The 22,595-nt window shown below is 39.2% G+C and overlaps 1 protein-coding gene and 2 non-coding genes across 5 annotated transcripts in view; 1 reads left to right on the top strand and 2 right to left on the bottom strand.

The window, feature by feature from the left end:
* Window positions 1-22,595, top strand: part of LOC136857352 (histone deacetylase 8) — a 188,318-nt gene that overhangs the window by 71,921 nt on the left and 93,802 nt on the right. For all 3 annotated transcript variants that reach the window (XM_067135963.2, XM_067135964.2, XM_067135965.2), the window contains exon 5: window positions 10,444-10,636. In XM_067135963.2, the coding sequence (XP_066992064.2) occupies window positions 10,444-10,636 (193 nt within the window). The remainder of the gene's footprint in view (window positions 1-10,443; window positions 10,637-22,595) is intronic.
* TRNAS-CGA (transfer RNA serine (anticodon CGA)) lies at window positions 14,860-14,933 on the bottom strand. Its single transcript has one exon. It is a non-coding gene; the product is annotated as a tRNA-Ser (tRNA).
* On the bottom strand, window positions 15,157-15,230 carry TRNAS-CGA (transfer RNA serine (anticodon CGA)). Its single transcript has one exon. It is a non-coding gene; the product is annotated as a tRNA-Ser (tRNA).

The following is a 22,595-nucleotide window of genomic DNA, read 5'->3' as shown; positions in this document are numbered from 1 at the left end:
AATATAACATTTACCGTGAGAGACCGGGGACGCCCAGATGGGGTAGACCCCAAGTGCGTGCGCTTGCTAGGATGGTCAGATGGAAGAGACCCAGACAGTTGCCTCGCTCACACGAGGAGCCCAAGATCGGAAATCGTGTGATCACAAGTAGACCAATGGAAACACGTAATTTCCCTAGATCTCCATATTCATCAATTAGAAAGGTCAAAAAATATATATATATGAAAATGATATGAGATTATTGCACAATAAATTAAATATTGGTTTAATATGATAATTTAAATTAAATTAAAAACAACCATATTGTATTTACGAAGTAGAAGTAGTAAAATAGTAGTAAAATGACGTAAAACGAGTTATGTATTCTCTCAGATCAAATGCTGCTGGACACGATGGCATACCTCTGTCTTTCTACAAATATATCATTGGCGCCATTCTGCCGAACGTAACACACATTATTAACTACTGTTTAACCCAAGGAATTTTCCCTACGGCGTGGAAGGATGCCCTCGTCATCCCAATCCCAAAAAAGGATGGACCCAGTATTCCTTCAGATTACCGACCAGTTTCTATCCTACCACCCCTGTCCAAAGTGCTGGAACGCCTGGTACATGAGCAAATCGTTACGTACTTACATAAATATGCTTTATTCGACTCTTACCAATCAGGCTTTAAGAAAAAACGTAGTACCATGACAGCTCTGCTGAAAGTGACAGATGACATTACATATGCAATGGACAACAAACAAGTGACAATACTTACTCTTTTAGATTTCAGTAGCGCATTTGATACTGTCGATCCTAGGTTGCTTCTTTCCAAATTACAGTCCTTAAACTTTAGCCAGAAAGTGTTGGAATTTTTCTATTCTTACCTCACAAACCGCCGGCAGTGTGTGGTTGCAAATAATAATAAATCAACGTGGCGAACAAAAAATATTGGTGTTCCACAAGGGTCAGTCCTAGGCCCTCTCCTATTCACTTTATATATAAATGATATCACCAGATCAATTGAGCACTGCAAGTACCATCTTTATGCTGATGATCTGCAAATTTATTACCACACTAGAACTAATAATATACAACAAGCAATATGTAATGTAAACGCTGACCTTGAGCAAATTAATAGCTATGCAATTAAAAACAACCTTAAATTAAACCCCCATAAAACGCAAGCCATTATCATCGGTACATCAAAGAATCTTCACATTTTAAAACAAAATTGCATTCCTCCCGTAACTTTAAATACCTTATTGTGAATCAGTTTCTAACCTTGGTGTTATTATAACGGAAACTCTAAACTGGTCAGTGCAAGTTAAGAATATCTGCAAAAAGGTTTATTGTGGCTTGCACCCCTTAAAACGTTTCAGAAATGTATTCCCTCGAACACTAAAAATTCAACTTGTTCGGTCATTGTTATTTCCCATTTTTGACTACTGTGATGTAATTCTTACGGATATAACAAAAGAATTAAGCTTGAAACTACAACGCAATCAAAATTCTTGTCTTAGATATGCTATGGATTTACGGTATGACGCTCGAGTTTCTCCCTACTATAAACAATTATCTTGGTTACGACTAGACGACAGGCGTAAACTACATGTAAATACTCTTGTGTACCAGGTACTTTCGGAAGACATCCCTGCTTAGCTCTCCAGCAATTTCCATCACCTTGGTTCTTTACATCTCCATGATACTCGCTCAGTGTCCCTCCTAGAAATACCTGTCCACCGAACAACCACATACCATCGATCATTTACTATCACCGCTTCGGGGTGGTGGAATGCTCTTCCCAAAGACATCAAGGATGCTGCATCAAAAAGTGTATTTAAAACCTCGCTACCAGCAGTTCCTTGTTAAGTGCTTCCAGCAAGGTACAGTACCTGTGTGAGTGGAATGAGTGATTGTGTGTGAAAATGATATGAGTTTATTGCACAATAAATTAAATATTGGTTTAATATGATCATTTAAATTAAAAAAACAACCATATTGTATTTACGAAGTAGAAGTAGTCTAAAAATAGCTAGTAAGTACAGTATTTAACTTAGATCTAGTCTTGCAAGGATACAATTAGTTAAATTTCATTTAGTATTTTTATTAAGCTTACTAGTATTTTTACATTCGTATTTCTTTCGTTGTGTATTGATTTTTTTCCCTCAAACCTGTATTATGTAGGCAGTTACTTTTTCTTTCATTCTTCTTTGCATGTATATATTAATATTTTTGTCTTAAAAATTAGTGTTATTTGTAGTTCTTGGTATTTTAAGTTAATCAATGTCATTGTATGGAATAATAACAATCTGTGTGTGGTTAAGTGTAAGAAAGGGCCAAGAGCCCTAACTTCGCCACAGAAAATAAAGGTTTTATCTATCTATCTATCTATTATTCTGACCAATCCAAATACACCCGCTTTCCGCAGAGGAAGTTTGAGAACTTTTCACTATGCAATACTATTTCATCATCAAGAAAACATGTGCCAGTACATGCTGCTTCACAATTTGCTTTCAATTTTAAAACACAATTACACAATATTACAAATCCCTACAAATCAACATCGAACCTTCAAAGATCAAAACATCTTCATAATTTTAGTTCATGGTTTCTTAACTTATAATTTCTACAAGTTACATTTAAAAAGGGTCTATTTTCTTCACAAGCCTAAATTTTGAATTTTAATAATAGTAGTAATAATTTTGTCCAATCATAATTAACATTCTTCGTCAGTCCAAATCCAAAATGATAATTTTAAATATCATACTCAGTCAAGTTTTCAAGTCAAAACAAAATAAACAGATTTTACGTTATCAAAATGACTTTTTCCTTCTTAATGTCTTTTTCTTTAGGACTGTTTAAACACTAGTCACAGAGTAAATAAGCATAAGTATGGAAATAGTGGCTAAAAATGAAGTAAACGTATAAGGGTCACCAGATATTAAGAACCTTATGCATCTAGTTACTTTTATTTTTAATGATCATTTATTCATTTTATTATTATAATGGAGGGTTTAATGGTTAAAAGGAAATATAACAGACTTAAATAAATATTATCGAAACATGGCTCAACGAAACCAGAGCATAATACATCTGCATATATGTCAGATGACACGCGACTATATAATTCCAAGTACATCATTTAGCAAAAAAGGTAATTTTAAGGAAAAATCATATAACACACAGTTATATCAATACTTGAACACACAAATTCTCAACCTTGTGAATTACACTCATGTCAAAGAATTAAAACCACCTGAATATATAAATTATCACATAATTGCATTTACACAATACCCTAGAACATTCTGAATAAAATCCTTGCATCATACCATATATACTCGCATATTAGACCCCTTTTTTCCCCCACTTTTACAGCCAAGAAAAAGTAAAGGCAGCAATAATCTTAATACATAGACTTTCACGACCACTAAATAACATTATGATAATTATTTGGGGATATTAAGTCGTGTAATAATAAATAAATACCAGCTGACGCGTTTCGATTTTGCGACCAGGATTGTCTTCAGAGCAACAACAAAGCAAAATGGCTACGATCACTCCATAGTAACCAGACTCAAGATTGAGAAGTCTGCTGTGGCAGAACATGCCATACATAATGACCATCAAATAATTTTTGATGCAACTTCTGTCATTTGTAAAGAGAAACATTTTATTCTCAGAATCATTCGTGAGGCGATAGAAATTGCTAAACGCCCAAATAATTTCAACAAAGGTGATGGCTATATACTGAATAGATCATGGCTACCCTCCAGTTAACTCATCAACATCTTTCTCCGTGACTCTGGAGGCCCTGGAATGAACTATATTTCTGACAGGGTCTCTCTATCTTGAGTCTGGTTACTATGGAGTGACCGTAGCCATTTTGCTTTGTTGTTGCTCTGAAGACGATCCTGGTCGCAGGATCGAAACGCGTCAGCTGGTATTTATTTATTATTACACAACCTAATATCCCCAAATAATTATCATAATGTCATTTAGTGGTCGTGAAAGTCTACGTATTAAGATTAATTCCTAGATACTTGATTCGTTCATTATTTAATGTTACTGTTGGTATTACTAATCCTTGAAGAGTGGTGATTTTTCCCGGAACCAGTTTTTCTTTCTTTAGGATAATAGGTTTACTTTTTTGTGGGTTGATAGTTAGACCTATTTCTGTGATGCTGCTTATGGCTAAATTAAGTAAAAGCCGTAGTGTAAACAAACAGCGGCTAGTGTCATTCCTTTGTCTCTAGTTTGGCCACACAAGGAGGTTATACACATAGAGAAGCACTGTTGCAAAGAAAATATTTTCCTGATTCCAGTGATGTGCAACAGGTGATGTTCACATTCATTTTCGGCTACATTAAAAGCAATTAAGGCAAAGCTGCACAATCCCGAGTACGTATGCAGGCTGACACTGTGTGGTAGTGATGTGGAGCCCAAGTACGTACTCGGGCAGACGGCGAAGGAGTTAAAGCCAAGGCCACTTCCTTCCAACTCCTAGCCCTTTCCTATCCCATTGTCGCCATAAGTCCTATCTGTGCCGTTGCGACGTTAAGTAAATTGTAAAATATATCTGCCATCTTCACTTCTTGTCTAGAATGTACATTCAGCTAGTTGGCTGTTACCTTTCTATTCCAAATACATGCTTAACACGTTGAGTACCATGCGACCCCATATGGGTACGTGAGAGTAGTCAAGTTTTTGAACTTCACGTCCCCATATGGGGTCGTACGTTCGTTCTAAATCGAGAACTGTGCGAACCCATTTGGGTGCGCAGTAAGTATGTGATTCGAAGCTGCATAAGTTATCTTCCTGCCATCTGCTGGTCGTCTATTTAAGTATGTGGATAGTCCACCTTCCATTCCTCAATTCCTGTTTTGGCGCGACCCCATATGGGTACGTCGAGTGCTTTGTAGGGTGACAAAATCATTGTCTATCTCGCGCACGGATTGTTTATGTAAGTGTTTAGTGCTGTGAGTTTCCTTTTGTTTTTTAAGTCGTTACGAGTAAATCGAGGGGTAAAGTACTTAGTACAGATAGTCTGAACGATATATCGAACAAGTCGGGCAATGATGTAAACGAAGTATATAGTTACAGTGATTTTGAACCCAGTACAGAGCAAATAGCGATCTCGCACGTTCATCCATATTGATCAATTATAGTCTTCAGCATACACATCCCCACTTTATTCCGGGTTTCCAAGCCAGCTGTTGCAACAATTATGACCGTCTTCAACGATATAGTCACTGGTTTCCAATGTTGCACAATCATCGCTGCTAGGTTCTCTTACTCAAATATTATACAGATGAAATTATATTCTTATTCAGTATTCCGTAACTACTAATTCTTCTTATAACACTATTCTCTTACATCCTAATTAACCAAATTTACATGATTTTCACTACGTTATATAACAACATTTTATTCGAAAATTTCCTAACCTAAAATCGGAAGATCGTCATTTACAAATATTTCCTGGCCTAAAATCGGGGATCGTACTTTTTTACGGCTCCAGTATGAACAAGCTAACACATCTCTCATAATCAACAGCATATAACGCGTCCCTGCAAAGGAAGAGGTAAGTATGACCGAGCGTCGGGACAGTAACTACTGTATAAGTGCGACCCCATATGGGGGCGCGTGTACGTGTAAAATTCGTAATGACCAATACGACCCCATATGGGGTCGCAATATTTTACCTAATATACATAATAAGTTGACCTAATATATCATAAATACATCCTCATTTCAGCGATCATTTGCTTAGTTGAGCCTGTGAACGCTTTGGCACCAGGGAGTAACTCGATGTTATTAGCTCACGGCACTAGGCGGCAATCCTATGAAATTCGGTCTGGCACTCAACGTGTTAATATAACATGTCCACTCCAGTATCCTATTATACAGCTGGCCCAGGAATATTTTAATTTCAACTTTGACATGGAAAATCTTAACAAGGAAATTGCTAAAAGAGGCATTACAGAATACTAATTGCATTGTAATAGTGTTTAAGAGTGTGATATCTTGTGTAGACTGTCAATGAAATGTAGAAATGTGAGAATCATGTCAAAATTGATTTCGGGACATTACTATAGAATATTCAGGAATACAAAAACATGATCTGTAGTCCTAAATATCTTCAGATTAGGTTTGCGAAAAATTCCAGTGGTGGCATCAAGCCAAAAATTTCCTCGTTTCTTCCACAGTCACAGGAAGCCAAGTTTGATACATAGAATACATTTCACTGTTTATATCAGGCATAATTAATTCAGGTTCTGAATGTGAATAAACCAACAAATTACTTATTTCTTCTTCATTTGTACTCCTCTCAAAACATTCTGTGATTTATGCTTCTGATACTCGTCATTATGCTTCTGCTATTCGTGATGTCTCTTTCACATGTTACTGCAACTAACATGTGTACAAACTAGTGATGGGTCGTTCATGAACGAACTGACTCTTTTGAACGACTCATTGGAGAGAGCTAGCTCTCTCATTGAGATTCGACTCTTGTAAGAGCTAGCTTCCTCCTTGCTCCTTGAGAGCTAGTCATTCGTTTACGAGTCGACTCTTGTACGAGCTAGCTCCCTCCTTGCTCCTTGAGAGCTAGTACGAGCTGACTCTTTTATCAACTGCGACTCTAAGAAAGAGCTAGCTCGTCATATCGACTCTCGTTCATTTCTATCCAATACCATGCCTCAGATAATCACGTGACATATAGAAGCCGCTTTCTTTTTTAAAGGCTGCCCAGTCTAGCCCTCTTCCCGCACTCAGTCAGTGCTCTGAGTGCAGTGGTTGTGGTCTGTCTGTTAGGTACGTTTTTGTGCCATAGTTCTGGCAACTTGCTACCTAACGACACAATGAAATGAAATAAACAACATGTTATTGAGCAATACTTACCGGTTCACTTCCTGCATGCACGTATAATCTATGATGGATGTAGGGCCTAGTATAGATCCAGTAGGTTAAGAGCAAATAAATGACACCAAGTTCGGGTTAACTATCCTCAACTAAGCACGAGCAAACAGTCACTATCCAGAATACTGAATATACCACTCGGCAAGTAGAAATGGCGTAGTTTTATTCTGTCTGAAATAATTAACTCTGATAAATCCTCACCTGTTTCTTAAATGCGGTCGTAAGTTAGTTATTGCCAAAATCTTTCGGTTTTACGGTACAGTGGATAAAATAATATACCGTAGTTTTAAATCGAATGAAGGGAAATAGAAAATAACGCTAGTTTTGACTTTAAAATATAGGCTAAATAACTCATGCCAAAGTGTATAGCGCAGTACATTTTCAAATAATTATTTATTAACGTGCAGTCGTGTAAGGAGTCCGACTCCTTAGCTGGATGGTCAGCATTGAGACCTTCGGTGTAGAAGGGTCCCGAATTCGATTCCCGGCCAAGACAGAAATGTAATTTTTCTGGCTCGGGAACTGGGTGTTTGTGTTTGTCCCAATGCTTTCCTCTTTATATTCAGACAACACACCACAATACCAACCACCATAGAAACACGCAATATTGATTACGTCCCTCCGCATAAGGTTAGCGTGAGGAAGGACATCCATCCGTAAAATAGGGCCAGCCGGGCTGAGTAACTCAGACGGTTGAGGCGCTGGCCTACTGACACCAACTTGGCAGGTTCGATCCTGGCTCAGTCCGGTGGTATTTGAAGGTGCTCAAATACGTCAGCCGCGTGTCGGTAGATTTACTGTTACGTAAAAGAACCCCTGTGGGGCTAAATTCTGGCACTTCGGCGTCTCCGAAAACCGTAAAAGTAGTTGGCGGGACGTAAAGCCAAGAACATTATTATTTATTATAAAACAGGGCCAAATCCATATTTGCGGAACAGTTCGCACCCACAACCCCACAAGTGTGGGAAAAAGTTGTAGAAGGAGAAGAATAAGAAGAAATAGGTAGTGTAATCGTGTACGGAATGCCAATATATCGAACATATACGTCTCGTACGGTGTAGGCCTAATCATTCTTGAAAAAAAAAAATAGAAGAGAGTGTGACCATACTATATGCGAAAAAAGGCAAAATTCTATGCGTACTGTAGTATACTTGGTTATATGTACATTTGTGCTGATAGTAGTTTCATTATTTTTGTTAAAGATCGCGTTTAATCAGTTATGCTTCCTACGCTGCATTATTAAATGAAAGAATCTGTTGTTCCAACGCGGAGAGTCAAGCAAGAAACTTTCTGTTACTGCAGTCGAAAGAAGATATTTGGAGACATCTGTTGAGTAAAATGTAAACTACATGAACTGGTATAGAAATTCTTCTTATGCTCATCTAGACTGCTGGGGTCGAACGGAAGTATTGCCAATATCTCGAACATACATCCTGTACGGTGCATTCAATCTTGAAAGACATCATTTTAAGGAGAATGGAACTTGGGCAAAGTAATATTAGATGTCATCAATTAAAACTGTATATTTGTGATACGTTTCTTCGTTACTGTATATAAAACTTTATCATTGGATTAATTGCTAATGTTGCCAGCAGTGTGTATATATTGTTCGTTTGTTTTATTTCAAGAGTAGCATGCCAAACTGGACATTGTGTTGCCATCTGTTGTGGGAAAGGTGAACTACCTCGCGCCATCTTGCTCCTTCAAATAAAAACGGGTCATGATTGATCTAGAAAATGTAAAATGACACTATTTTGGCCTTTTATGAATAAATAACTCATGCCTTAGTATATACCATAGGAACTTACATCCCATTACATTTTTAAACAACTATTTATTAACGTGTAAGTATTGCCAATATCATGAACATACGTCTCGTTACGGTGCATTCAGTCTTGAAAGGCATCGCTTTAAGAAGAAAGGAACATAGGCAAAGTAATATTATATGTTGTCCAGTAATACTGCATATTTGTGATACATTTCTTCATTACTGTATATAAAGTTTTATCGTTAGATTAATTGCCAATATTGCCAGGAGTGCATATATTACTTGTTCATTTGTTTTACTTCAAGAGTAGCTTTCTAAACTGTACATTGTGTTGCCATCTTTTGTAGGAAATGTGAACTATTTGAGCTATATCATTCGTTCCCGTAAGTCATACAGAGCGACCAGAAGTCATAAAGAGCCGTCTGCCCTAAAGCGAATGAACGAACAAACCTGGAGCGGAGAGCGGCCTCTGACTTATTCGGCTCGCTCCTACTTTCCTGCTCTCAAGAGTCGACTCTTTTGAACGACTCTCAGTTAGGAGCGGTAGCGAATAAGCTAACTCGCTCAAAAGAACTAGTTCGACCCATCACTAGTACAAACCTTTTAAGAATGAGCAAAGGAAAAAATTGTACAGCATTTTTGTCAACAAAGAGACCTGATGCAGTAATTTAAGTTTAACCCTCTCCCACCCATAGCATAGTAATGCGTAGCGCGAAAGCTTAGGGCCTCCCGCCCATAGCGTAGTAAAGCGTACTTGTACTTCTAGTCGCATGTATGAGCTATCTATCGGCCGATAGACAAACATAACTTACTGTTACTAGCATGTGCACTTCCTAGAGACCAAAGATATTAGTTTTCTTCTTTTAAAACCTTAGCAGGCGTATTAGAACACGAAATACGGAAGGCAGTGACATATTGTAAACATGTCGACGTTTAATTCGCGTGAAAATATTTTATGCGATAACGACATTGAACGTTAGGTGAACGATAATTCTGACTGTGAAACTGTTATTAGTGGCTCAAGTGAACTCAGTGAAGTGGAAAATGAAAATGAAAGTGACGATATTTCAGGAAATGACGACATACACATGCGTGATGACATAGATTGTTGGCCTAATTTTCACTGGACAAATGCTTTGTCTTACGTCGAACCGGCGGACTTTACTGAAGAGGCAGGACCTTGCCATTCTCTTCCTGTGGCTAGTACAGCATTAGAGTATTTCTCCCTTATATTTGATGAAAACATTTTCGATTTAATTGTTCATTAGTTTTTGTACAATATACATTTTTATAAATATCTGCATTATCATAATGATGGCTGAAAAGATTTGCTTTAATTCTGGGGAAAACATGCATTTTAATGTGGGTGGGAAAGGGTTAAAGTGTTATCTATCACTGTCAGAGACATTCAGAAGAATGTAATAAATCTGCATGCAGAGGGATTTCTTACACTGTAGCTCCTTTAGGCTCAGTCCACTAATCGACCGTGGTTGGCTGTGAGAGTTAAGGACAACACAGATGTAATCGATCATTGCTGATCATGGGATCGGTGCAGTAGTGATTATTTTATTTCTTGTCAAATTAACACTGTGGTGTTTTGAATGATACTAACAATATAGTAAATAAAACATGCAATCAAAAATTTTTGTTGTATTTAACATTAATGTTTAACACTATCTGTTTAATCAAGGAAAACTATTTTTTCTTCTTCTTCTTATCACCATTATTATTATTATTATTATTATTATTATTATTATTATTTTCCAGGAGATGGAGTGGAGAATGCATTTGCATGTTCACCCAGTGTGCTGACACTTTCATTCCATAAGCATGAACCTGGGTTTTATCCAGGCACAGGTGGCTTGAACGATGTGGGCTTTGGCAAAGGTCGCTACTATTCCATCAATGTACCTCTTGAAGATGGGATTCGTGATGATCTTTACTGCTATATCTTTGACAGGTGAGTCACCACTTCATCTACTTTTCTCTGGCCAACAGTTCTCCATCTCTTTGAGTACAGTATAAATTTGACCTGACACTGTATGAGAGAAACCTTTATTCTTCCTCTGTGTTTAATTTTCTGGTGGCTGACTAATTGCAGGATAATCACCATACTTAATTGGTCTTTTAGCTGAGAGGAAATTTGAATATATTTTATAATATAGGCCTATTGCATATGCTGATGAAATTGACACTACGCCAGATAATGTCATTAGACGCCTTAATAAAATGAGATTTTCTATGAACATTTTATTTTTGTACATTTAATTGAGTGACTGACATACTGAAAGCATTTAAAAGAAATGCATAGAAAGAGACATTTTAAAATGAGTTACTTCTTTATTACCAACATAGTATATAGAATATTTCCTGCCAATGCAAACAAATGAAAAAAATAGGGATAGATTTGCAGTGTGTCTTTCAAAGCATAAGCATTTCTTGCCATTTGTTTTTAAACTATTAAAGAAAAATGTAGCATTCTGATTGGCCAAAGCACTCACCAGTACTTCAAAGCCACCTGCTGGTTCACTGCCGGCCATGTGCATTACGAGAATTCTAAAGGGCGCACACTCATGCATCGTCTGGTTTGATATCTCCTCACTGTAATCTACATAATTGAGCAGTCAGTCGTGGACTTACGGTTTGTCAAGAGTATTTCACGTTGTCTGTACAAACAATCATCATCATCATTTTCCGAGTCCAGTTTCCCAGGTGTAGTGTACAAGCACTCGCTATTTCTTTCTGTTAGAGTAGAGTTCCTGTTCCTCTACATCTTCCCATTTCACATTTTGGTCTTTCTACTGATCTTTTCCCTCTCACTTCTCTGTTGTAAACATTGTCCACCTAATTTACTGTCATGGAAAGCTGGAGGATTGTAACTATACTAGGTGATGGAAATTGTTTATTTAGAGTAGTTTCGTATTATTTATATCAAAACAAAGAATGTCATCTTGAGCTGCATTTGCACACTGTTGCAAAAATTGTTGCCGACTGGCATATTTTATAAGGATTTTATTATTGGTGTTCAGTCTTATCACCTTTCCCTCAAACACCAACATGAGCATGTAAGTCTCATGTCTCTGGATGGTGAATACGCTGGTTATTATTATTATTATATACACAACTCATCACACTGCTAACCACCACAGGAGCACGCAAAAAAAAAAATACATCCCTCCACATGGGGTTAGAAAATACATCGAGATATTTTAGTAATACAGTGAAACCTCATTATTTAGTTGCTCATTAGCATGTTTTCCTGCTTAGCACGTTGTAAATTCCAAGTACCGATTCTCTTCGTATTAAATCTGTATAAAAATACCTCACTTATCACGTTACAAATTTTTCCTAATACCGCTTAGTATTGTGCCCGCGGTCAAGCGGTCAGCACACTATTCTCCCGGTGGCTCTATTTCTTCTCAGGGTATTCTATCTATCGCTCATAAAATCTGAGATTTTCCATTAGTTTGTTTTTAACGTGGTTTTGGAAGAGACTCGGTCTGCTGAGACACGTATCAGTGGGGAATCTATTTGCTCGAGTAAGTACCAAGGCCGAAAACCTCAAAAAGAATCTCTTTCATTCATCAAATCCTTCAGTTACTTATGTCTACTTAACTTACCAGCTAACTTATAAACTAGGTGTTACCAAGAAGAATTCATAACACCGACACTTTCTAGAAAAATAATATAACAAGATTTATTGGAATAAAATAACGTTCAATAAAAAGTTGATGTGGATTCTGGGTAGTATAAGCTTGATAACTTGTATACATAAGGGTTCAGTGTCAGCGCTGGCTCAATTAAAAGTAAAATAATTGAGATTTTTAAACTATTTACACTCATTCGTACTCTTCCTATTCATGCTCATTCTCATTCAATGTTCAAGTTCACATTCATTATTTATGTCTGTATTCGTAATCATGTTCCGAAATGAGTTCAAATTACTCTAATTATATTCAATAGATCACTGAGCAATCACAGTCTCCATTTAAATACTTATGTCTGTTGATGTGAATACTGTCACGATAATTACATTAATTTTTCTCTCCACATTTAAGTCAATTCTGTGTAATAAAAACGTTTAGTTTGCTAGAATTAGCGTAATAATAATTAAATGGGTTAAAGTCAGATTTTGAATCTATATCTGAGCATATCTTTGGTTATATGTCTCCGAAATAAACTCTAACGTGAGTATGAAATCATAAAACTGCTCTCTTAAGTTTGCATTCATAAATCTGAACTCTAATTATTTGGTCCTTCTTCTTGAATACGCTTAAATAACAATGAATATTGAATTTTCACGACCACATTGTAATCGAAAGCGACTTTCAACCTATTAGGTCGTGTTACGTACATTTAGTACGTGATGAAGAGATGTTAAGTACAGAACAAAAATGGCCAACCAGACACCAGTGGGATCCGAACCCACAACCTCCCGATTTCGCGTCGGTTGCTCTACCAATTGAGCTATGGTGGCCTAGGCCATCTTTGTTCTGTTGGAAAGGATCTAAGCTACAGGTCTGGTACTACTACCATCACACTGCAGAGTGCGTTCAAGTTGCCCGTTGAGGGCCAAGTCAATGAATATTGAATTTTTACGACCACATTGTAATCGAAAGCGACTTTCAACCTATTAGGTCGTGTTACGTACATTTAGTACGTGATGAAGAGATGTTAAGTACAGAACAAAAATGGCCAACCAGACACCAGTGGGATCCGAACCCACAACCTCCCGATTTCGCGTCGGTTGCTCTACCAATTGAGCTATGGTGGCCTAGGCCATCTTTGTTCTGTTGAAAGGATCTAAGCTACAGGTCTGGTACTACTACCATCACACTGCAGAGTGCGTTCAAGTTGCCCGTTGAGGGCCAAGTCAATGAATATTGAATTTTCACGACCACATTGTAATCGAAAGTGACTTTCAACCTATTAGGTCGTGTTACGTACATTTAGTACGTGATGAAGAGATGTTAAGTACAGAACAAAAATGGCCAACCAGACACCAGTGGGATCCGAACCCACAACCTCCCGATTTCGCGTCGGTTGCTCTACCAATTGAGCTATGGTGGCCTAGGCCATCTTTGTTCTGTTGGAAAGGATCTAAGCTACAGATCTGGTACTACTACCATCACACTGCAGAGTGCGTTCAAGTTGCCCGTTGAGGGCCAAGTCAATGAATATTGAATTTTCACGACCACATTGTAATCGAAAGCGACTTTCAACCTATTAGATCGTGTTACGTACATTTAGTACGTGATGAAGAGATGTTAAGTACAGAACAAAAATGGCCAACCAGACACCAGTGGGATCCGAACCCACAACCTCCCGATTTCGCGTCGGTTGCTCTACCAATTGAGCTATGGTGGCCTAGGCCATCTTTGTTCTGTTGGAAAGGATCTAAGCTACAGGTCTGGTACTACTACCATCACACTGCAGAGTGCGTTCAAGTTGCCCGTTGAGGGCCAAGTCAATGAATATTGAATTTTCACGACCACATTGTAATCGAAAGCGACTTTCAACCTATTAGGTCGTGTTACTTACATTTAGTACGTGATGAAGAGATGTTAAGTACAGAACAAAAATGGCCAACCAGACACCAGTGGGATCCGAACCCACAACCTCCCGATTTCGCGTCGGTTGCTCTACCAATTGAGCTATGGTGGCCTAGGCCATCTTTGTTCTGTTGGAAAGGATCTAAGCTACAGGTCTGGTACTACTACCATCACACTGCAGAGTGCGTTCAAGTTGCCCGTTGAGGGCCAAGTCAATGAATATTGAATTTTCACGACCACATTGTAATCGAAAGCGACTTTCAACCTATTAGGTCGTTACGTACATTTAGTACGTGATGAAGAGATGTTAAGTACAGAACAAAAATGGCCAACCAGACACCAGTGGGATCCGAACCCACAACCTCCCGATTTCGCGTCGGTTGCTCTACCAATTGAGCTATGGTGGCCTAGGCCATCTTTGTTCTGTTGGAAAGGATCTAAGCTACAGGTCTGGTACTACTACCATCACACTGCAGAGTGCGTTCAAGTTGCCCGTTGAGGGCCAAGTCAATGAATATTGAATTTTCACGACCACATTGTAATCGAAAGCGACTTTCAACCTATTAGGTCGTGTTACGTACATTTAGTACGTGATGAAGAGATGTTAAGTACAGAACAAAAATGGCCAACCAGACACCAGTGGGATCCGAACCCACGACCTCCCGATTTCGCGTCGGTTGCTCTACCAATTGAGCTATGGTGGCCTAGGCCATCTTTGTTCTGTTGGAAAGGATCTAAGCTACAGGTCTGTTACTACTACCATCACACTGCAGAGTGCGTTCAAGTTGCCCGTTGAGGGCCAAGTCAATGAATATTGAATTTTCACGACCACATTGTAATCGAAAGCGACTTTCAACCTATTAGGTCGTGTTACGTACATTTAGTACGTGATGAAGAGATGTTAAGTACAGAACAAAAATGGCCAACCAGACACCAGTGGGATCCGAACCCACGACCTCCCGATTTCGCGTCGGTTGCTCTACCAATTGAGCTATGGTGGCCTAGGCCATCTTTGTTCTGTTGGAAAGGATCTAAGCTACAGGTCTGGTACTACTACCATCACACTGCAGAGTGCGTTCAAGTTGCCCGTTGAGGGCCAAGTCAATGAATATTGAATTTTCACGACCACATTGTAATCGAAAGCGACTTTCAACCTATTAGGTCGTGTTACGTACATTTAGTACGTGATGAAGAGATGTTAAGTACAGAACAAAAATGGCCAACCAGACACCAGTGGGATCCGAACCCACAACCTCCCGATTTCGCGTCGGTTGCTCTACCAATTGAGCTATGGTGGCCTAGGCCATCTTTGTTCTGTTGGAAAGGATCTAAGCTGCAGGTCTGGTACTACTAACATCACACTGCAGAGTGCGTTCAAGTTGCCCGTTGAGGGCCAAGTCAATGAATATTGAATTTTCACGACCACATTGTAATCGAAAGTGACTTTCAACCTATTAGGTCGTGTTACGTACATTTAGTACGTGATGAAGAGATGTTAAGTACAGAACAATATTCAATATTCATTGACCTGGCCCTCAACGGGCAACTTGAACGCACTCTGCAGTGTGATGGTAGTAGTACCAGACCTGTAACTTAGATCCTTTCCAACAGAACAAAGATGGCCTAGGCCACCATAGCTCAACTGGTAGAGCAACCGACGCGAAATCGGGAGGTTGTGGGTTCAGATCCCACTGGTGTCTGGTTGGCCATTTTTGTTCTGTACTTAACATCTCTTCATCACGTACTAAATATACGTAACACGACCTAATAGGTTGAAAGTCGCTTTCGATTACAATGTGGTCGTGAAAATTCAATATTCATTGACTTGGCCCTCAACGGGCAACTTGAACGCACTCTGCAGTGTGATGGTAGTAGTACCAGACCTGTAGCTTAGATCCTTTCCAACAGAACAAAGATGGCCTAGGCCACCATACAGTAGCTCAATGGTAGAGCAACCGACGCGAAATCGGGAGGTTGTGGGTTCGGATCCCACTGGTGTCTGGTTGGCCATTTTTGTTCTGTACTTAACATCTCTTCATCACGTACTAAATGTACGTAACACGACCTAATAGGTTGAAAGTCGCTTTCGCTTAAATAACAATTCGCGGGCTAAGACAATAGAGCCTTCGACATACGGCTCCTAGCTTACCATTTTCCTACTCATTATATTCTTTAAGAACTTCAACTCAAATCATCTCTGCATTAAAAGAATTAAATCATCTATCTAATTGTTTAGGTAGTTTCCGATCCACACACACCTCCACCATCGGCTCGATGTGCTTTAGCTATCTCCTATTACTATTAACAGCAATCGAAGTTCAGTGCCCTCTTTCTATAAAGTAAGGAGTACGTAACTTAAATATATTCATGTCTGCCGCGCAAGGAAAATCGTGACGTAATCATTGTACAACTAATACGAGATCAATTGAAGTTTCACGACTTGTATAGACTCATTGCTATCAGATCTTCACCAGAAACACTTCTTTCATTTACTCGTGCTAGTTTCTACTATAGCCGGCCCCGTGGTGTAGGGGTAGCGTGCCTGCCTCTTACCCGGAGGCCCCGGGTTCGATTCCCGGCCAGGTCAGGGATTTTTACCTGGACCTGAGGGCTGGTTCGAGGTCCACTCAGCCTACGTGATTAGAATTGAGGAGCTATCTGACGGTGAGATAGTGGCCCCGGTCTAGAAAGCCAAGAATAACGGCCGAGAGGATTCGTCGTGTTGAACACACGACACCTCGTAATCTGCAGGCCTTCAGGCTGAGCAGTGGTCGCTTGGTAGGCCAAGGCCCTTCAAGTTCTGTAGTGCCATGGGGTTTGGTTTGGTTTGGTTTTAGTTTCTACTATTTGTGAGCAAGTGCGGTAGCATGTATATGATATAATATAACTCTAATTCTACACTGCCATCTTATGTTATAGCCTTAAATATCTCACACTTCACTTTATAATTCACACACGTTCTTAATTAATTCATAAATATCACCAATTAATCAGCACATGCCGAAGTTAGAGTGAGGGTGTAGATTGAAAGAAACTACTCTACTAGAAAATGTAAAGACTTAGCTCGTTAGATGTTATGTTTGGTCCGGTTGTCGCTCCATTGCTTGGATGTGGTTAGACCCTCTGTTAGGATCTGGATCTCAGGTTGGACATCGCCTTCCCGGTCATCGGCTGGTCGACTGGTTGGCCGTTGCCTTTTTCCTCATCGGCTGGTCGTCGGGTTGGCCGTTGCCTTCCCATCATCGGCTGGTCGTCTGGTTGGCCGTTGCCTTCCCATCATCGGCTGGTCGTCTGGTTGGGAAGGTACCTTTCCCCAGTTCAGTCCATCTTGTAAATTTAGCAAGCAGTCATCATTCCAATTCTGCAGACAGCAAAGAAAATTCTTTCTGCAGGGAAATCAGTCATGATATATTCCATTTCTTTGATGATCTATCCCAATCGACTGTTCTATTTCTTATTCTTAGGGATGAAATTTTCTTCAGTCGGAAATAAGTTCTCCGTATATATTAATTTATGTAACAGCCTTTTTCTCCAGAATTCGAAATGTACTTTTGTTCTTCTTTAAATTCAACAGGGATAATTTTCTGCCCGTATGAAGTTATCGGTCCTCTGATACAGTGAGTCCTTCTTCGCCAATCGCAGAATGGTTGCTCACGGGATCCAAGTCAGTTGTAGCTCACCGTACTTTACTTATTTTTGTAATATCTCGGCTCTTCTTATACTGTGCGCCGGTGAATTATTTCATCTGTTTTGAACGTCGATCATAAAATAGTCAATATCTTCTTCAGAAATCTTGAATAATCTTCAGATATGAAGCTTGGCTTGGAGTTGCGTCCTTTCTCTACCGATGAAAATTTTTTAGAGTGAAGTTTTTTTAACAATTACTCCGCTGCTATATTTTTTCGTAAAACAATCCAATTGACCTTCTACTGCCCTGTAGTGGCTTCCAAATTGGTCCGTTCCGAGATGTGCATGGTCTTCTATATACCACATTAATGAGAAGTTCATTGCGTCTAATAGATCGCATGGGCCATACCTTCCTACGCCGCCATTTTGTAAATGGTCTACGAGATGCGAACGGGCACATTTAATCCCCCATCACGAAAAAAATATATTGGTCACGATATATATTTTCTCATTAATAACTTGAATCTCAAATGTGACTTTGCATCTCGTATAAATTCTTTGCCATTCCGATACTAGCTATTCGATTATCGAATATCCGCAGATTGATATTGATTCTGTCTTTGTTGTTCTAGTTTGTTTACTTCTCCCATGACCGCGTACACAACAGCTGATTTTCTTCATTCTTTCTAGTCCTAATAAAGATATTTTTTAATCATTCCTCCTGGTGCATTTTATAACGGTACGTCGTTTATTGGTTCTGGGCTTTGCTGGGCTGAGTGGCTCAGACGGTTAAGGCGCTGGCTTTCTAACCCCAACTTGGCAGGTTCGATCCTGGCTCAGTCCGGTGGTATTTGAAGGTGCTCAAATACGACAGCCCCGTGTCGGTAGATTTACCGGCACGTTAAAGAACTCCTGCGAGACTAAATTCCGGCACCTCGGCGTCTCTGAAGACCTTAAAAAGTAGTTAGTGGGACGTAAAACAAATAACATTATTATTATTATTGGTTCTGGGCTTTGTTGTTTCTTAAGTTCTGATTTCATAGGCTCATTTTCTTGAAAGTAAAACTTGATGTTGCATGCGTTGTGTATGTTATGGTATTTGCCATTTAAGCTTACTATTTCATAAGCATTATTTCCAAGCACGTGCTCGATTCTGTAGGGACCATTGTATAACGGCAGAAATTTAGCACATATTTTTGCTAGTGCATTTGATATTGGAGCAGTTTTGACTAGAACTAAATCGCCTTGCTTAAAGGGTGCATGGAACTTCTTATTCCGTACTCTTCTTAATCGTTTTTGTGATTGATCCTTGAGCCTCTGTTGGATCTTTAGAGTTATTTCTTGGGGATCTGGCTTCTTTTCTAGCTGCATAGTAAACATGCTGTCCCAAGTTCTCTGAGGGTGAACATTTTTATGGGCTACGCTAGGAATCTGGGCAATTGACTGGTTAACGGTGTTGTTCAAACTTTCTGCTATGATGTCGAGCATATCTATCCATTTCCAGTGTTGTTGACTGCAATATATCCTCCCGAATTTAGCGATACCTTTGATTCTCATGATCAATTCCGGCTTTATTTCTGTGCTAAGATCCTTTTCTTCTAGTCCATGGCTCTCTCCGTCCAATAGATCCACTTCCTTTCCCTCGATCTTCAACCACTCGTTCCCTTCAAGCGTGTCATTAAGTTGGATCCTTTCCACGGTTCTATTTCCATCATTTTCTACTACGGGGAATTGAACTTCACATTTTTCCATATCAGTCGTCATCCTAGAACTTATCATAAAGTCTATCCCAAATACGATGTATTTTATTTTTTTCATAACCATGAACGGGTGCTCGAATTCGTGCTTTCCGATCTTTATACTTAAGTAAGCTTGTATCTTGCACTCTACTGACTTGTCCGGAATGATACCTCAGACTTTTGCGCCAGATACAGGTATGGTCGGTATCTCTATTTTCTGGCTTAGTTCTTGGAATAAGGTACAGTAGAAGTCCGCTATAGCGAGTACGGCATATAACGAGAATTCCGTTATACCGACGAGTTTTTTCTGTCCCTTCAAAATTCCTATATTAAACTGTGTATCGTCCTTCGGGTACAGCGAGGACCCTAACACTGGCGCATCCGTTATTACGAGCGATTAAGCACGCGCGATTTTTTCCGTTACCGATATTTATGCACCCCAGCGATGATATTGCATGCGATCGATTACCTTCGGCATCGTTTCCTCGCTACATGCACTAGCGATTTCTCTCGTCGACATTCGAAGGCGACGTCAGAGTCGATTAGTAATATCCGTCGACTGTTCCGTAAAGAAAATTCGAAATGAAAGAGAACATATTTTCGTTATAAATGCGTAAATAACGTGTCCGATAACGGTTGTTAACTCGTTAAAAATTAAGGCTGACTAAACGACCGCTTAATTTTGAGGCTAAATACTGCAATTAAGTAAGAATGGGATACACCTCGAGATATGGCAGAGTACTTAATTGATTTCATAGGTTAGTTTGTATTTTGTCCCGTCTGGTTAAATTACGGAAAGGCTATTATGAAAATTTATAGCGAGAAAGGTATAATTTCTCTACCGGCGCTTGAAGTGTGTTTTCATCATACGTATAGTACGGTTAAGTTAGGATACGTGACGCTGTTTGAATAAGAAAACTGAAACGTTTGCAACAAAATGCGATCGATCATCTTTGGTACGGTATAGTTTTCTCACTTTATGCATTTGCAAGCTCTCTCGTTGACATTCAAAGGCGATGTTGGAGTTGATTAGTAATACCCATAGACTGCTGTTCTCTGAAGAAAGTTCGAAATGAATGAGTATAACACGTTTTCGTAATAAATGCGTAAATAACGAGGCCAATAGCAGTTGTTAAATCGTAAAAATAAAGACTGAATAAACGATATCTTAATTTTAGTGTTATATACTGAAATTACGTAAGAATGTCATACACCTCAAGATATGGCAGAGTACATCAGTGATTTCGGAGGATATTTCATATCTTCTCACGTCTAGTTACGGCTATTTACATGTAAATTTTTCGCGAGGATGTTATTTCTCTACATGCGTTTCAAATATGTTTTCATGATAGGCTACATATACGGTTAGGTTAGGTGACACTGTTTGAAGAAGAAAGCTGAGGTGTTTGCCACAGAAATCTCTGGAGTGATACCGTATTTCTCCGAACCCAAGACTTTTTTCTCTCTCAGAATCTCATGCGAAAACTCAAGGGTTGTTGCAATCGCGGCCTAACAGTAAGTTAATGGATACCACTGGCAACTACCGCGGTAACCACGCTGCTTCTTTTCACACGCGCACAGAACTCATTGACAATAAACGACCGCCTCTTTACTACACATCGCTACCGGTTGTACAGTGTACAGTGCCTGTGTGTTTCTCAAATCTGCAGAATGCCATCAAAACATGCGACCCTTCGAATTCTTAGAAAAGCCATGGCTACTCAGAGGCAGAGTCATAACGCGTCTATTGTACTTGACGCTTAGTAAAATTAAGGTTTATAGACAGCAGGAATGTTTTCGTGATGGATAGTCGTATTGTAAAGATACGTGGAAAAGGTATTGCCGGCAAATTTTCAACGGGTTCTAGTCGATATTATGATGCCAATTTTAATGTTTATTAAACACTCGGAAATGTAGAATAATTGTGCAACCGCAAGAAAATACGGCATAGGCCTAACTAAAGCCAATATTTGGCATTAGCGTGAAGCTAAAAAAAATGCATTCAGTGGTCCGCAAGAAGGACGTTTTAAAGAAGTCGATGATGAAATTGTGAGGTATGTGCACGAAAAACACAAGGGCAGTTGGCCATACCGTGGCGCAATAAACTCGTTTGTTGACTTTCAACGTTCGTGATTAGGCCTATACATCGCTAGCCGTTGAATTTGGCCGCACCCGACAAGCGTGACGTGCGTGTAGCGGTAGCCGGTTATATCTGACGCTGCGTAAAAGTAACAGTTTTATAGACAGCAAGAATAATTTCCTGATGGATCGTTGTATTGTAGAGACGCATGGAATAGGTATTGCCAGAAAATTTTCAACGAGTTCTCTTCGGTATTATGATGCCAATGTTAAGTTAATGGTCCTTTAACCCACGGAAATAAAGAATAATTTTGCAGCCGCAAAAAAATGAAATACGGCATCTATAAATAGTCTAAAAATGCGTAGGCCTGTATGATTTTACAAACTTCTTTTTGAGCCTGATTTAAGTTTTTTGAAGGAAAAAGTGGGGCTCATCTTGGATTCGGAGAAATACGGAACTATATTTTTTCAGAATGAAATTAAACATACACTTTCATGTAGTATTGGATTACGAAAAATAACAAACAGGTAAGCCGTAGTATGGATATCATCTGCGAAAACGCAAGTTTTGAACAAACTGATTGCCGTTTCATACCGATTTTAAAGGGCATGAAGGGTTTTCCGACTTTTATACAAAAATCGGATATAACGACAATCCGTTATAGCGAGTAAATTTTTCGCTGTTATGAATTCTCGCTATAACGGACTTCTACTGTATGTGACATCACACTTATGCTGGCTCCAGAGTCCACTAAACAGTACAGCCTGATGTCAAACACTCTCACGACTATTACTCGTAACTTGAATGTAGGTTGGGTTTCATGACAGGTATCCTTTCTAATTAAGTCCTCGGGCTGGATGTCCCAGTGATCTATCTGAGCTACTACCCAACTGCGAATTTTGACAATATTTTCCAACGGTC

Source organism: Anabrus simplex, chromosome 1, assembly GCF_040414725.1.
Source record: "Anabrus simplex isolate iqAnaSimp1 chromosome 1, ASM4041472v1, whole genome shotgun sequence".
Lineage (NCBI taxonomy): Eukaryota > Metazoa > Arthropoda > Insecta > Orthoptera > Tettigoniidae > Anabrus > Anabrus simplex.
Note: the sequence above shows the minus strand (reverse complement) of the source record. Positions and strands in the feature narration are given on the sequence as shown.